This window comes from Emys orbicularis, chromosome 2, assembly GCF_028017835.1.
Source record: "Emys orbicularis isolate rEmyOrb1 chromosome 2, rEmyOrb1.hap1, whole genome shotgun sequence".
Classification (NCBI taxonomy): Eukaryota; Metazoa; Chordata; order Testudines; family Emydidae; genus Emys; species Emys orbicularis.
In genome coordinates this window covers 279,931,466-279,947,869 of record NC_088684.1, presented here as the reverse complement: position 1 = coordinate 279,947,869, position 16,404 = coordinate 279,931,466, and the positions used below count along the sequence as shown (strand labels likewise).

Here is a 16,404-nt window from a genome sequence, read left to right as displayed (position 1 = left end):
AAGTAAAAGTGGGAAGGTTTGTGGGAGCAGAGGATGGGAGGGAAAGATGGGTAGAAGAGTATCATTCTTTGGTGCCAGCTGAGCTGCTTTCAGGACAGGGTAGTCATGCTGCCTCCTCCCCAGTCATACTCTGTTACAAGTTGTTTTTGTTAACCTGTGAGCACTTCTGCAGATCTCGCATGGTATGCTGGCAACCTCATCTGTACAGGACTTCCAGCTTCTGTTCACCCTCCAGCCACTTTCGTTCCTGGAGAGGTTAGAGGCAGAAGGCTTCTGCTATATTTTCTACAGTGGTAAAACACCGTCTGAAACTTATGGCCTCTCTTCCCTGGGATTAATGGAACTGGTTTTTGTTTTTTGTTTTTTTCCCCCCAAAGTGTGTGTGTTCTCCACTTTTCATTACACTCTGGTTTATTGCCAGGTTTCAAGTGGAGCCATTCCCGTCACCTCCAATTCCCCTCCCTGTTCCTCAGTTTCCCAACCAGTTCAGTTGGAAACAGGTTTTTTACTGCTGAGTGTTCCTAGGTCTCTCTTATCCCATGGGACAGACAGGGAAAAGAACAATCTGCTGAAAAATATCAACATACATAGTTCAGGCTTTCAGGTGAATAACTTTGAGTCCCTGTTAGCCTGAATTCATTTTTCTTCAACAGAGTATCAGTCACATAGGCTTAACTGTTGATGCAGTTCAGATTGTTGAGCATTGCTAATCTGTAGCAAACAATGGTGATCTCTTAACTTTATACATATCTCAATCTTAACTATAACAGTGCTACCACCCCATTATAATACATGAGTGCTTCCTATGGTACATCTGTGACTGTGTCATCTTCCACCTCCAGCTGTTTTTATAATACAGCTTTGGAAAAAGTACAGCTTCTTCTGAATTTTCAGGGCTCAGAGCTTTTGTCTTCTGCACCCTTCAGGAGAAAGGATGGATAAGGGTTTATAGAGCTGCAAAGTCTCTCAACTGAACTGAATTGGCTGGCCAGCCCTCCTCAGTCAGATGTATCAAGCTTAATCTCCTCCTCCTCCATCTCTCATTGATCTAGTTTTAAAGGCACTTGTTCTGTAGGCCAGGGATGTGTCTTCATTTTCAGGAGAGGAGACGGGTGGGAGGTAAATGATCAGAGTTAGAAAGTGCTTCTAAATCCCCCTGGGGGTGATTTTGTGTGTGTTTCCAGGAGTTGTTCCATTGTAGGTCCTTCTTAACTTTTTCTGAATGATCCTGCTCCATTTCCTCTGGATCTGTTGTAGTGGCAAATCCTTTGTGTCTGAGATGGATCCAAGAGGAGGGCCTTCATCCTCTGCTGCTCCATCCAGTTAGGCCATGTTCTCCAAATGAAGAGTATGTTCCTTGAAATTTAAATCTGTTTCTTTTGAACTCCTAAAGTCAGAAGAAATCTACTGCTTGAGACTAGAGGTTGCTGAAGAGTGACTGGACTTCCTGTGTAGCTCAGTGCAGCAGTACGTAAGCCACACAGGAGGCAGAGCTGCAGAACCAAGCTGCCATAGGGGGAATCCAGCTAGCTGTCTTGAATTAAAGGAGCTGAAAAATGTGAAGAGACATTGGCTTCAAGCACGAGGTTTAGCAGCTTTAACGTATTGTATCTCCATCTAGGCTAATAGCCCAAAGACCAGATCCTACCTTTGTTTTATTTTGGAAACATGCATGTAATACGTTTGCTGTCCTTACACTTGTTCTTTTCATGCAGGCAGGCGCTACTAAAGCAAAAGCCTCCTGAATTATGTTCTCTGTGAATACCCAACAGAATTTTTGTTCATTTCAGTTTACTACTTGGGGCAAATAAGCAGAGTGGAGAAAATGTTTCATATGTGTACAATACTAGAGCATGAGGTTAGGTAAATAGCTCATTTTTATAGGATCACACAGGCATGCTCTTGTTTTGTGAAACTAATTTAGTACATTTTATGAAAAATTACTTTCTAGGATTGGTAGGGTAGTGTGAAAAGAAACCAACAAGTTTTTAAATTGTACTTGATAGCTATATGATATTGGTTGTGCGGAGATGGTAGGTTATAAATAGATGTATTATAGTGAAACATAGGCATTGAGACTTCATTTTATGAGTAACTACTGTCTTTATATGTGCAAGATACATCACTGTATAACATATGGATAGTACTGGGTAGCCCTGATACACAAAAGAAGAAGCAAAGTGAGCACTTGAAAATGTAAGGGATTTTTTTTTTTTTTTTTACATGAAAGAAAGTACACGGGTGAGGGAGTGGGACTAACAATTCTGAAATGCTTCTTAGGGAGTTTTGTACAAGTCAGCTAGATAATTGTTAAAAGGAGGAGGGAGTTTTTAATAGTGGTTTGGACAGAAGTCTAAATAAATTTGTACAGAGAATGCTGAAAATAACAACTTTCTTGTGAGGTTATTAGAATGGGTGTGTGTGTGTATATATATATATATATATATATATATATATATGTATATATATATATACATACAAACTCTTATGAGAAGGAGTTATATATACTAGTAATGGTTAGTTTTGATGTAGAGCTGTCTTTAACAGGGAGACAAAACTAAGGCTATTACACTGAATATTATAGCAATGTAATTATGATATACAGATTAATTAATTGTATGTGTATTTTCCTAGCACCTGCATTTGGAATCCAAAAAGCAGAAGCTGGTAAAGTAAGTTTTAGGATAACAGACTTTTACAAAATTATGGGATTCTAAACTTCATAGTATAATTTTTTTAATACCATAAGGCCTGATACACCTCTACCTCGATATAACACGACCCGATATAACACGAATTCGGATATAACTCGGTAAAGCAGTGCTCCGGGGGGGCGGGGCTGTGCACTCCAGTGGATCAAAGCAAGTTCACTATAACGCAGTTTCACCTATAACACGGTAAGATTTTTTGGCTCCCGAGGACAGCGTTATAGCGAGGTAGAGGTGTACTGCATTTTTCTTGTGCAAAAGTTTCATTTTATTCAGAGTATCACTGTTAGCTTCAGTAGGAGCATGACCAACCTAAGTTTGTGTATCACCCAACATTAAATGTATGGAAGATAATGCAGTAGATTAATATGGTAACATGTCATCTATTGAGACTTCAACTGAAATGCAGTTCAAGTCAGTTCAATGGAACCGTTTCCCTAGTTGGCGTTAATTTGTTTCATACAACTCATCAGTGATTGAGAAGATTTTCTAACTCAGGGCTAGAATAACAGGTCAACACTAAAGTGCACTGTCAAAATTGCATGCAGACAACATGTACCTGCACTGTGTGTGGCTATAGCCCAGTGGTCCCCAAACTGTCGTGCGTGCCCCCCTGGGGGAGCACAGACGAACATTCAGGAGGGCATGGCAGGGCCCAGGCCAGCCTCAACGGGGGGCAGGGAGGGAGCACCACCCAGCCCTGCTCTGCCCCCAACTCCATTCCAGCCCCGCCCGCAGTCACAGCTGCCGCCCCGGCTCCTGGCCTCCGCTGCAGCTCCGGATCCTGGCCCCAGCTCCCAACCACAGCTCTGGCCCCAGCTCCCGACCACAGCTCTGGCTCTGCTCCTGAGCCCGCTCCCAACCATGGCTCCCAGGAAGATGCAACATAAAAAGTTTGGGGACCGCTGCTGTAGCCAGTGCCATCAGTCCTTAGTTTCCTAAGCAGAAAGTTCATAGTTTAGGAAGAAATAAACTGAAAAAATATTACCCCAAAACCAGAACACAACTGATTTTTTAACAAGTTTTCATTGGTGAATTGAACAATCCCCACAAATCTGTTGGGCTGTGACATAAGTACACATGATTTTTTTTTTTAAATAAAAGGCAAAACAAAATACATTTGAAGCTAAGATGCTACACGCTTTCTGTCTGTAAGGAGGCTTGGGGTAGCTATTTAAAACTATGGTATTGTATATGCCAAGTAGTTTACAGTTTAAACTAGTGGCCTAGTTTATTTTTGTCCTTACTAGAAAAAATATTTTTTGATCCAAAGTAAGCCTAAACTGTATTGTATGAACCAGATATTGAGTGTAAGATTGAAAGTGTCAACACTTAATATCATGCTAAACTATATGTTAAGTGATTTTCAGCTAATGTTAAAAAGACAAAAACTGAATAATACCAGTTTGAAACAATCTTGCATCATTTTCACTACAATGTTAGTTTAAGTGCAGCAAATGTTAGTTTTTGTTCAAGCTGTTCGGCTTGAATTAAGATCCCTTTACTAACATGTTTTATTTAAGATCCAACCTCTTTAGTAAAAGAAATTAGATCTTTCACTTTTGTTTTGCAGTCTTTAATTTTATGTTGCCAGTTCATCTTCAGTATTACACAAGCTAGTCCTGTACAGTATTTATATACAATGTAACATAACAGAAAATGGAAGAAAATAATTTTAGCTTGAGAGGTTTTTGTTTAGCCTTGTAATGTACTCTTGACAATAACCCTTCAAAAAGTACTCAAAGGGACAAATTGAGACCTGGTTCTAAATGAGCACAAATCAATCTTGATATAATGAAGTTAATTAGCCAATAAAACCTATATTCTATCTAATGGAATTACATTTGTAAAGTCTTTAATTGTTTTCAGTTACAATATTTAGTTGCCTTGAGAACAAGTAATATTTTGTAGCTAGAACTAACATGAAAAAACGTTCTAATTGCAATAATTGAAACTGTAATTGTTTGTGGAGATACAAATCAAAATATTTCCTAAGGAAACTGAACAAATCAAGCACTTGGAGGCAAATTTAGACCTGATGTAAGTAGATACAATTTCCACTGAAATTCATTGGAAATATTTTCATTTTCGTTGCCACAGTATTGCATATTTGCAGCTGAAATGAGCATCGCTTTTCCATACTAGTTCTATCTGGGAAATGGCACCTTGACCTCCAGTCCACACCAATAAGTAGTAGAACCGAAAGTAATTTAGAAGTACTTTTTTTAAATGGTTGTTTCTCTGTGCAAATGCATGCCACAACGGAAGAATCGTTGACAAGCGATGATGCACCTGTACCTCAATATAACGCTGTCCTCCGGAGCCAAAAATCTTACCGCGTTATAGGTGAAATCGCATTATATCGAACTTGCTTTGATCCACCGGAGTGCGCACCCACCCCTGGAGCACTGCTTTACCGCGTTATATCCGAATTCGTGTTATATTGGGTCGCGTTATATCGGGGTAGAGGTGTATAATAGCCAAACCCTTTTGTCAACAAAATTTACAATCTCACATTAAGTACAGGTAAATCACATGCCGTAAGATTATTTTTTAATGCTTTCTAATTCTATTTGCTAACATATAGATTTCCCTGGTGAATTAATGTACCCTTTATCAAGATGGCTCTCTTTAGTCAGTCTCCTTTTATTACCCTATTGTTTTAATTATGGAGGCAACTTGCTCAGAATAATGTCACTGTTAAAGGGAGATGGGCTGTAAACTCACTGGTTAACCAGTTTTTGGCTTTGTGCATCTCAGGTAGGTTTGTGGAATGATACATCAGTAGTTATTGTGAAAAATTGTTCTGTAGCTAAATACAGCTTCTTCTTTTTTCCTCCCTTCAATTGATTGTGACAGGAGGCTGGAGCCTAAAGCAATGGGAGAATGTCCTGCAGTAGTTGAAAGAGAAACACCTAACATTGTTGTGAGGATCAGTTATTAGCAAAAGGGCTGAAGATGGTTCAGGCAAGGGGAGAGAGCAGCAAATGACAGAGGAGGACTTGCGGAGTGCAGCTGATGGGACATATCCCTGTGTTTCTTTTTCACTTACACTGGCTGATGGTACTCTTAAGTATTTCATCCCTTCAGTGAAGTTACGCGGATTTTTCTCTTGTTAAACTGCCATATTCTGTGGCAAGCGACACAGGAACAGGATTTGCTTCTCTTGATTTGATTATACTAATTACTTCATCAACCTCTGTTTTTCAAATGTTTGCTGCTGCTTGCTTTAGTACACCTAAGCACTCTCTGTTGTTGAGTATGCAAGAACAAGTGACAAATTCAATAAATATTTCAAAAGTGTTTCTCTAGTCTGGATAATAAGATGGTGTTGAGAAAGTAAATTTATATTAGATACTGTTCTATAAAAAGGGGGGAGGGATAGCTCAGTGGTTTGAGCATTGGCCTGCTAAACCCAGGGTTGTGAGTTCAATCCTTGAGGGGGCCACTTAGGGATCTGGGGCAAAAATCAGTACTTGGGCCTGCTAGTGAAGGCAGGGGGCTGGACTCGATGACCTTTCAAGGTCCCTTCCAGTTCTAGGAGATAGGATATCTTTATTTATTTATAATTATGCCACAATATGCAAACCAAATAAAAACAGGTCGGTAAGAAGAAGCAAGGCCCACCACCCAGAACTAGCTGGAGCTGACTGACTTTCAATATTTATTAAATATGTACATTTTCCTGCAATGTTAAATTAAAAACCCTGCTTTGGTTTTATTCAGAACCATTCAAAAATGCAGGCACAGAATTTCTGTAGCATAAATATTTAGGTACTTTTATTATCATTTTAAGGTTCAGCTTTCCTTTACATCTTCAAAATTATTTTTAAGAATTACTTGGAAATATACACAAGTACATTTTTTAAATTACTATTTTTCAGCAAGGTAAACAACTCCTTGCAAACACAAAGAATAGAATAAGTGTCAATGTGCATACGATTACTTTCAGCAGCAAGTTAAAGATCAGAATTGTATTACATAGTTAAACTGCTCAACTTTGACTTGGAGTAATGGAATAAATTACTTTAATTAATTAAGCAGGACAAGAGAATGCAATTTTTGTTGCTTTATATAAAATTTTAGCTAATGTAATTCAAACTCCCAAAGAAAAGGGAAAGTCCGCATGAAACTTTGCATGTAATGTGATCTGTTTGTAAAGAACACTGTAGCTTTAACAGTAAAACATTAAGACTTGCTGATTACAGTGGAAATGTAATATTAAACTTACCCTGCCAATGTTTCTAAGTTTAACACTGACCAGCCTCCAAAATTTTGACATATTGAAGTTCCTGTTAGGTGGCTGGAAATCCTTAAAGTAATGACTTCCCAACCTTTCTTAGTTGTAGCCCTCACATGGCATAGAGTATCCGCACCTGACCCCCTGGATTGCCCATGTCTTACCCTGAGACAGCTGCTACCTGTTCTTTGCCCATCTTCTCACTCTCATGGGGTTTTGTTGTGTTTCTCCCTGTCTCATTATCCTTCATATGTATTTTTCTGCAGGTTGCTTTCCATTTTTTCCCCATTTTCTCTCCAGTTTTTTCCATTCCTTCTGCCCATTTTCTTCAACTCTTGCTGTTGTCTCCTTTCCTTTCTCTCTCCTTAGTTCCCAACTCCCTGTCTTTATCACTGTTATCTCCTCTTTTCTTTTATTTTCATCAGGACTCTTCTCCCTTCTCCTCCCCCCCCACCCCCACCCCCACCGGTGTGCTGTCCTCCTTACTGTTTCCCATTCTCATTCCCCCACTCAGTCTTCCCATGCTTGGAAATGCATTCCTACAATATGTTCCCTCTCACCTTTATCATCTCTGTTTCTGCTACTACCCAGTGCTGCCCCCTACCACAGAGCGGAAGGAACAGCGCTGTATGCACCACTTAGTGTAGAGGAAGAGAAGGAACCTAAGGTCAGGGACAGTTGGAACAGCAGCCCCCCGAGGAGGGAACAGAACTTGGCACCTCAAAGGGTCAGGAACGTTAGGCTGGGATTCCGTACATGGAAGTACAGTATATCTTTTTAAAATCCTTGATGTGCATGACGAATCCAACATCCTTCCCCTTTCTAGACCAGTACAGCATGCCTCTGTCAGCTCACAGAGGGGTATGTAGCATATCAAACTTACCTATTCATGTACATTATGTGCTGCAGCACTGGGATGTATGTACTATATCTGTAGAAATGATACAGATTAGTGTGTGTAGTTGGACTCTCTCAACCTAGGCATGTGAAATGCTCATCCTGCATCATGCAGACACCAGGCTGACAGGAAAGTGGGGAAGAGTAATGTGGAAATGCAGTCTTTTCTTGTTTTCTTTCTCCGCTTACGACTCCTTCATTCTCTGTTCCTCTTGCCTTGGAATTCTGATTGGTGCTTTGATCCCCATGATGCCTTTGGTATGAGCAACACCGGCAATGAAGTGCCAATCAGGAGGAGAATGCTCTGAAGGAATCAGAGGGTGCCAAAGTACTGGATGATAGGCCCAGTTAGCAGACTTTTCTTTGCCTTTCAGACTCAGTGCTGGTCACTTGGGAGTTATGTTTAAATAAAACGTTCAATAATGTTACATCAGTTTTCCGCTCCATCAGTGTTGATAGTATCCTTGTATAAGTAAAAAGAGGATAGTTTGAAATAGTTGCAGCAGGTGTGTTTCTCCATAAACCACAACTGTCACAATTAATGTGGATATTTGTCTGCCACTTAATAGACTCTGAATCCTGGTAATAAAATGGCAAATATTTGCTTTTGTTTGCTATAATAGTGACGTCCGTATGCTTGATAGATGTAGCATGAGATTACTACAGGAGCCTCATGGAACTGTGGATTTGTATTAATTTTTTCATTCCTATGCTAGAATGTAGATAGTGAATTTTGGCTGAATACTGACTGGATAATGTACTCCAAATACTCTGGACTACTGACTAACATAATTATTCACATGTCAAATTCTGTGATTGAAATTAGCATGAGACAATTATGGAGGCATGAGACAATTATGGAGGCAAAAAACACTACAGAAAGTCTTTTGTCAGTGATAGTGTACCACTTAAGCAAATAAGTTTGTGCCAAATACAGTAGTTATAACTAACACATTTTCTCAGCATTTCTTTGAAGGGAATAAAGGTTCTTTGCCCCACCCGTCACATCCAGGGTGAAATTTTAGGGGTTCTTTGTCAATGAACACCTTGTATATATGGCAGTATGTCCTTTGCACTTAAATTTTAATATTTAAAGCCATGCAGTAAATTTCAGTAAAGCTCCAAGACATAATATACCTATCTCAGAGAACTGGAAGGGACCCCGAAAGGTCATCGAGTCCATCCCCCTGCCTTCACTAGCAGGCCCAAGTACTGATTTTGCCCCATATCCCTAAGTGGCCCCCTCAAGGATTGAACTCACAACCCTGGGTTTAGCAGGCCAAGGCTCAAACCACTGGACATGTAGCATATCTCCCTTGCAAGGCCATACAGATAAGGACTATTGACCCACATCTTGTATCCAGAGGGGCAGGCTTTAATATTTGACTCCTCATTTCCAATAGATGGGTGCCTCCCAGTAGTAATACCTGTGCTTGTACCATACTATGCTCTTCCTCATTCCAGGAGGCATCAGCAGCAGTGAGAAACTATAAGGAACAGTGTCAGTTTCATAATATTGGAACCATTGTGAAATAGCTATTGTTCAGGAATGTGGTTCTGACTGAATGGCCCCATTCTGTTGGAAAAGACTGAAAGGAAGAGAAAATGAGGGGAGACCACAGAGAAAATTGAAAAAGAAAACTGCAATAAAGGACAAGAGAGTGGGAAGTCACAGGTTAAAGGGGGGAGGGAACAGGAAAATGAACGAAATCTCAAGTATTTTTCATTGGGTCTGATTCTCATTTATACTACGGCCCTTTTACATTGCTGTGGTAATTAAAGGGGCCCTAAAGTGAGCATAATTTACACTGCTAGCATGGTCTTAATGTAAATGAGAATCAGGCCCATCGAGATTTCTTAGTAACAGTTTTTAGTTTTGGGGAGGAGGGGTTCTCAGTGCCGTCCACTAGCTTGAAGAATTTGTGCTGAAGTTTTATATTACAAATATACTGTCATCTTTCTAATAATTTAGGGGGGGAAAGTTTGTCTAATGTAGCAAATGTGATCCATTTGCAGATCTTTTCAAAAACCATTTAATTTACACACCTGCACTCTCGTTACCGCGTATAGTTATTTTATATCCTGTACGGGCAGAAGAAACATGTTGAAATCATCATGCCTGTTGCTATTTTTTAAACGACTGTCCAACCTGAAGAGCCTGTCTGGCCCCTGCAATCAAGTTATTTTCCCTATTTTTTGGTACAAAACTTTATTTCATGCTTTCCCATAATCAAACAGTAGAAAATGCCAGTCACATTAATGTCATGTTTGCGATTTAATTTTAATATGTAACAACTGAAAAACTGGTGTTTTTAAAGATTGTGTATAATATACGATATGAATAGAAAATGCTGTAGTGTATGATGGGAACATCATATCCTTGTGAAGAAAGTTTCATGTTTGTAGTATATACATACATTGTATGTAGAAACGTGAATACTTTCCTGTTAAATTGAATGTTTTTCTGTGTTCATGGAAATGTCTCACTGAAAGAAGAGTACAATTATTTTCCTATTAATGTTCCATAAGTAGGTTACCTAAATCTTAAAAGAAAAAATTAAAGTAACAGCCTTACCTCACTGGTGCCAGTGTAGTTTTCTGTTGTAATCAAAATGCGTCTCTAAACATGCCCTAAACATTCGGTGAACCTCAGACATTTATGCTTCATGCATATCCTATGAAGGAAAACCCCCAAAACGCTCAGTGGAAATATTCATGCAAGTTTACACTCAAATTCTGGGACACAGGTGGAATAAAAGGCATATTAGAAGCAGTGTCATGGTCCCTCCTCTAAAATGTAGGAGTTTAGGGCTGTTGCCACAGTTATGCTCATGGTTGAATCCTATGTTGATAATGTAAGGATTACTTTAGCTGACCGATTTTTTTCTTTCCTTGGGATTGCCACCTAGTAATGGAATTTTTGGGTCAGGTGTCTTCAATTATTATTTTTCTTCCCTTATTCTTTATGGGACATCACAAATGGTGATGGATAGGATATGCTTGCCATTCTGAGGAAGTTGTCTGTTAAGCAAACCTACCTGGGTTCTCCTGGTATAACATGTGGTCCATTACACACCTGACTTATTCCTGCCTTACAGTGAAATTAAGTTATTCGTGAAAATAGAATAGTTGTTACCCTACGGTCAGGGAGAGTCAGTATGCAATGATTGTCACAGTCACCCCTCACTTTTGACCATTTCCCTTTTTGTGTGCTCCAGGAGTCATGTTAACATATATGCCTATGCTCATCATTGTTTTTTATTGGTTTCACTTTTAGCACAAATGCACTTGACCACATTCCAAGGTACACTTCTTTCATGCTTAAATTGCTCATTTTTTGTCCTTCCTCGTTTGCACACCTTACCTCTATAATTGGGCCATTGATGCTTTAATGCCAGCTTCTTTGCCTTAGATGGTAAAATAGTAGTCTAGGATCCATTTTGCAGGATTAAAATTGATAGAAAACAAAAAAGCTTAATGTATTTGGCAACCAGTTAAAATGGGGACGACACATTATACTGCCTTCCAGTTCTTCACTGAGAGAAATAGCGAAGACCACACTAAACTACCTAGCATAAAACTCTGATATCCCCTGCTAAGTTAAGAAATATGAAGAATTTAAAGAATGAATGTATTCAAGGCAGAATACACTGCCCCCACTTGCTGTAAAGTTATAGCTCTTTTTAGCTGGTAACGAACAGTGACCAAAAAAAGCAATAATTTTGTCTAGAAACTCCCAAGAATGATGCTGCTCGCTCCCTGCTTTCAAATATTTTGAAAAAATCGGGGTGTTGAAGGCAATTTAAATAAATATTTTTTTTAACTTCTGTTTTGTAAAAGAGCAAACCTCTTACGTCCCCCACAGCGACAAATCTGGATATTGCCCCTGAAACTTTGATAATGTGCCTTTAATTTAAAGCAAAGGAAAAAAGTTATTGTGCAAGTACCCATTACATGGCCCTGGCCAGAGAAGTCCTTGAGCAGCGGAGATAAATGGAGAGCCTCTTGCAGCTACCACACAAGAGCACAGGCAGCATTTACTTGCTCAAGTGAGGAAGCAGCCATTCAGAGCCATGCTGGCTACATGTGTTTGATTTTGTCTCCTCATTCTAAGGAGAGTAGTGGGTTGCTGTAGGAGAGATCTAGCCCCATTTTTTAGAGATGCTCCATTCAGCAATGGGGATTGGAGTCTGCAGTCCAGGTAGTAATTCTGCAATCACAGAATTGCGAAGCACAACAGATGGAATAAAATGCACAAAAAAAGGGTCTACGGTCTTTTCCTTGTTGCTTCTTTGTAATACAAAAAATAGGTGATAAGTGACTTACAGAAACCCAAAAAGGTAAAATCCCTGCTCCAGACAGCCTGCTATACAATCTAAGGGTATGTCTACATTGCCCACACCCTAGAAAAAGTGTGTTCTGAACTCAGGTTACTAACCTGCATCACCAAACTCAGCTTAAAATAGAAGGGAAGACATGGCAACTCAGGTGAGCAGCTCGAATTAAAACCTATAGGTGAGTCTGGGGGGAGAACTCGACCAGCTAACCAGAGTTAAAAGCCAAGTTGCCTTGTCTTCACTCCTGTTTTAACCATTCTAACAGCTGGTAACTGGACAGCCGAGGCCCTGCCCTTGCCCCACCTCTTCCCCCCAAGACCCCGCCCCCATTGCTCGCTCCTCTTCCCTGTCCCCCGTTGCTTGCTGGATCTTCTCAAGGAGCCTACCTGCAGGTAGGAGGCAGCTGTGGCTGAGCAGGGACTGGTACAGGGTAATGACCCGGCACCTCCCCCGGTAACCGGACTTTTGGTTCGTGTGCCATTTTGGGTTGCCAGTTCCCCTTTTTGAGTGGATTTTCCGGTTGAAAACCAGGCATCTGGCAACCCTAAATGGTACCTGGACACAGAAGCCAAAACCCCAACTGTCCGGGTAAAGGCCGGATGGGTGGCAACCCTAAATTGAACCTGAGTTCACTAATATGCGTTACCTAACCTGAGTTAAGAATACACCTTTATTTTTATTTTTATTTTTTTGCAGAGTAGACCTGCCCTTAGACATGATGTAGTGATACTGTGACAATCGCAGGAACAGTGTGAGGAAGAACAATTTGTTACAGTAGTAAGATCACGTGTTGATTCTGTTTTAGGTTGTGCATGTCTTGAAGTTTTGTTGTGTAAGATGATATTCCAGCCTTTATGGCTGGAATACTTTAGAGTCGGGATGTGTCTACACTGCAGCGTAAGCCCAGGGTTAGAACTTGAGTTAGCAGACCGTGGGTTTATTAAGCTCGGGCTTGAGCATTTACACTCATTTGTAACCCCAGGATAGGAATTGTTGAGTCCTGCCTCACAGCCTGGCGCTCTTGTATCTACACTGTATTATGTAGACCTGAGTCCAGCTATGGATATCTGAGACTTTCTAGCGCCCTCCCAAAATGTGACTGCTTTAGCACTTTGTTCATGATACATTGTGGGAAGACTTGACTGTCCATCAAACTTGACTGTCCAGAGGACAAAGAAAGGCTGTCTGTGGGGTTGTGGGATATTTTTGGCGGACTTCCAGCACACAAGTCCAGTGGGGGTGCATCTACACTGCACAGCAACAAGACTTGAACCCTGGCTCCCGGCTTGACTCAGGCTCGGATCCTCCATCCCCATGGAGTCCTGGGACTCTGGGTCCGAGCCCTGGGTTAGTGCAATTTGTGTGTAGATGGAAGGGGGGGGGGGGGAGTGCCAGGCTTTGAGCCAGAGTTTGAGCTTTGGGCTTATATTGCAGTGTAGACTTACCCTTAGTTTGAAAAAATAATTCCCAGAAACATCTTTATTGGTGTGCTGCAAATTGGGATTAAGACTTTTAATTATAGTTTTATCAATTCCCATGAAAGTTGAAGGGTGCCTTATATACAGTCTCTTCAATTAAATCTTCCCTCTCCCAACTTGAACATAACTCTGGACTTCATAGGTTGTATATTGGTCTTTGGAGAAAGGGATGTGGGGCAGATCTTCTTTTAGGTGAGTCTCCAGTCATGCTGAACATTTATGTTTATGAATCAGTAGCTGCTTATTATGCACATCATGTGTAAATATATTTTTTTACATTTCTCAGATTTCTTCCAGTTGCATTATACGTGAAAAGTTTGCCATTATAATAATTAAAATGCTAGTTTGTAACTTTTGTTTCTGATCTTAGCTGGCAATCAGGAGTTACCAAAGCACTGTAACTACTGTATTTCAGTACATTCTGTAAATTTCCCCTAATGTCTATCAAAAGCCAGTCCTATATATTTTTATGAAAATACAGATGGAATGTGGCCTCGTGGTTACAGCATATGGCTTGATGTCAGGAGATCTGGATTTTGTATCTGGTTCTGTCACTGTCTGTCTTGTGTGTACCCCTGATCCTTCAATCTGATCCCCATGGCTAGACCCCCGCACCTGGGCCCATGTGGATACTCCCAATGAAGTTAGTGGGCCTCTTTGCAGATGCTATGGTCCATCCACATGGATCAGATTGAAGGATTAGGCCCTAAACTTCAACAAGATACTTAGGCATCGCTGCCTCGGTTTCCCCATCTGTACAATTGTTAGTTTGGACTCTTAACCTCTTCTCTTGGAAAGCTCCAGTGCGTTTCCAACTTGATTTCTGACTGAAAGCTCTCCATATAGAACAGCAGGGAACTCCAGTTTCACATCTCAGCTATGTAAATAATACTAACAGTCTAATTCCCTTTTACAGGCCAATAAGCATTTCTGGTAACAGAAAAATGACCAGTTTTGCAATGTCTCTGAAACAAAGATAATGAAATTTTTTGTAGAAAGTGATCATATCTGAGAAAACTGTGTTTTTTGTCTTCCATAGAGTTTACAGATGCTTCCTCAGCAACGGAAAGCCATAGCGAAATTTAAGGAACCAGCACATGCATTAGCATTTCAACAGAAATTCCACAGGTAAATATTTAGCCATTGATTCATTCTTTAGTTTATCTGCCCTCTTTAAAAGCTGAAATCATGGTCTCCTATGACAGTTTCATATTCAAGTCCATATTCAAACATATATTTTACTACTGACCTTCAAGAAAACCTTGTTTTCTACTCTCCATACACATAGTAGTATAAGTTTGTGTGCCGAATATACTAACTATTTCTTTAACATTTTACAGGCATATGATAGATCTATCCCACATTAACGTGGCTTTGATAGTTGAGTGAGCATAGCTGATAACGCTAATAGAAGCATACTGTGGAGCTACGTAGGGAGAAGATACAAAGGCAAAACCATCAGGATCTGAAGTCTTTTCAGTTTACAGTCTTTCTTTAACTGCTCTGTAGAACTACAGAAAGTAACAAGATTTCCTCAAGATAAGCTGAACTTAAGAGGATCTAGCAAAGTGGAGTTTTGTGTTCAATTTCTTCACATTCGGTTGTAACCCCATGGAACTACAGATTTTTTTTCCAAGTGCTTACAATGCATGTAGACATTGTTCTTCAAGATCGTACTGTGTGATCACAGTGACTTGAGTTGAGAAAAAGAACACTTACATTGAAAAATTTAAAAAGTTTCTTCATAGCAAAGAATATTTGATAATGGTTGCTCTTATCTTCAGTGCAGGGTATTTAAATGAGAACTCACTTCTCTAAACAAAACACATGTATGTTGTTCCTCTGAGAAGATAGAAGGTGCATTCTTATATAGATTAAGACATGGCCTACTTGATTGATGATGATAATCTGAAAGGCTTTGGAGGTGACACTGGAAGTCTGTAGTTTCTGTTTTTGTAAATATAGTAGATCGGTTTTTGCATCTTCTAGTCTGACACATTCCCTCTTTACTCCCTCCCCCCTCGCTTTGTGAAATGAAAACACGTTGTAGGAATAACATTGCTACATTTCCCCCCATAGTTTAAAACGAAGGATCTTGATCTTCACCTTTCAGTAGCATAATGGGGTAGTTTACTCCAAGTAGTAATTTATTACAGTTTAGATTGTTTTTTAAATGGGATTGCAAGATACGAGGAAAAAGTGAAACACTTAAGCTCATTTTAAAAATAGGGTGACACAGAGAAAGTGGTACATTCCCAATAGCGTTTCTTTGTGCCACTATTGCAGAGTATGCTTCCTCTTAATCTTTGTCAATTAGTTTTTGTCCTTGAAATTTAGTTTGTGACTAATGCTAAACCATTTAAAAAAAAAAAAACATCATAGCAAAGGCATTAGAATTGTGACATGGTGTTCCCCACAAAGATGGGATTATGAGGATGTTGTTATGCTGCGGGTGAAATTGGCAGTTCTAAAAATTATGTGCAAATATTAAAGGAGATTGCATTTTATAGTTGGTAAAATCCATTATACTTCCTTTGGGTTAGAACCATCTGGATGGCATTTCCAAAGGAACACGTTTTCAGTTACTTTTGGACAAATTTAGCAAAATGCCATTGTTTATATCCGATTGCAGGTTTTATGAAACATTTTCTTAGTTTTTATTTGGTGGGGTTTTCCTTCATTCTTTATTTTTAGGATATACTTTTGAGTGCTGACCCACTTTTTGAAGTGGGCACCTACGGAAA

The 16,404-nt window shown here is 39.8% G+C and overlaps 1 protein-coding gene across 1 annotated transcript in view; it reads left to right on the top strand.

The window, feature by feature from the left end:
• The window catches only part of RBM33 (RNA binding motif protein 33), a 146,422-nt gene extending 130,792 nt beyond the window's left edge, over positions 1-15,630 (top strand). Inside the window, exons 18-19 of the mRNA XM_065397927.1 lie at positions 14,700-14,788; positions 15,001-15,630. Coding sequence (XP_065253999.1) covers positions 14,700-14,788; positions 15,001-15,049 — 138 coding nt within the window. The 3' untranslated portion in view covers positions 15,050-15,630. The remainder of the gene's footprint in view (positions 1-14,699; positions 14,789-15,000) is intronic.
• Positions 15,631-16,404: the final 774 nt, after the last annotated feature.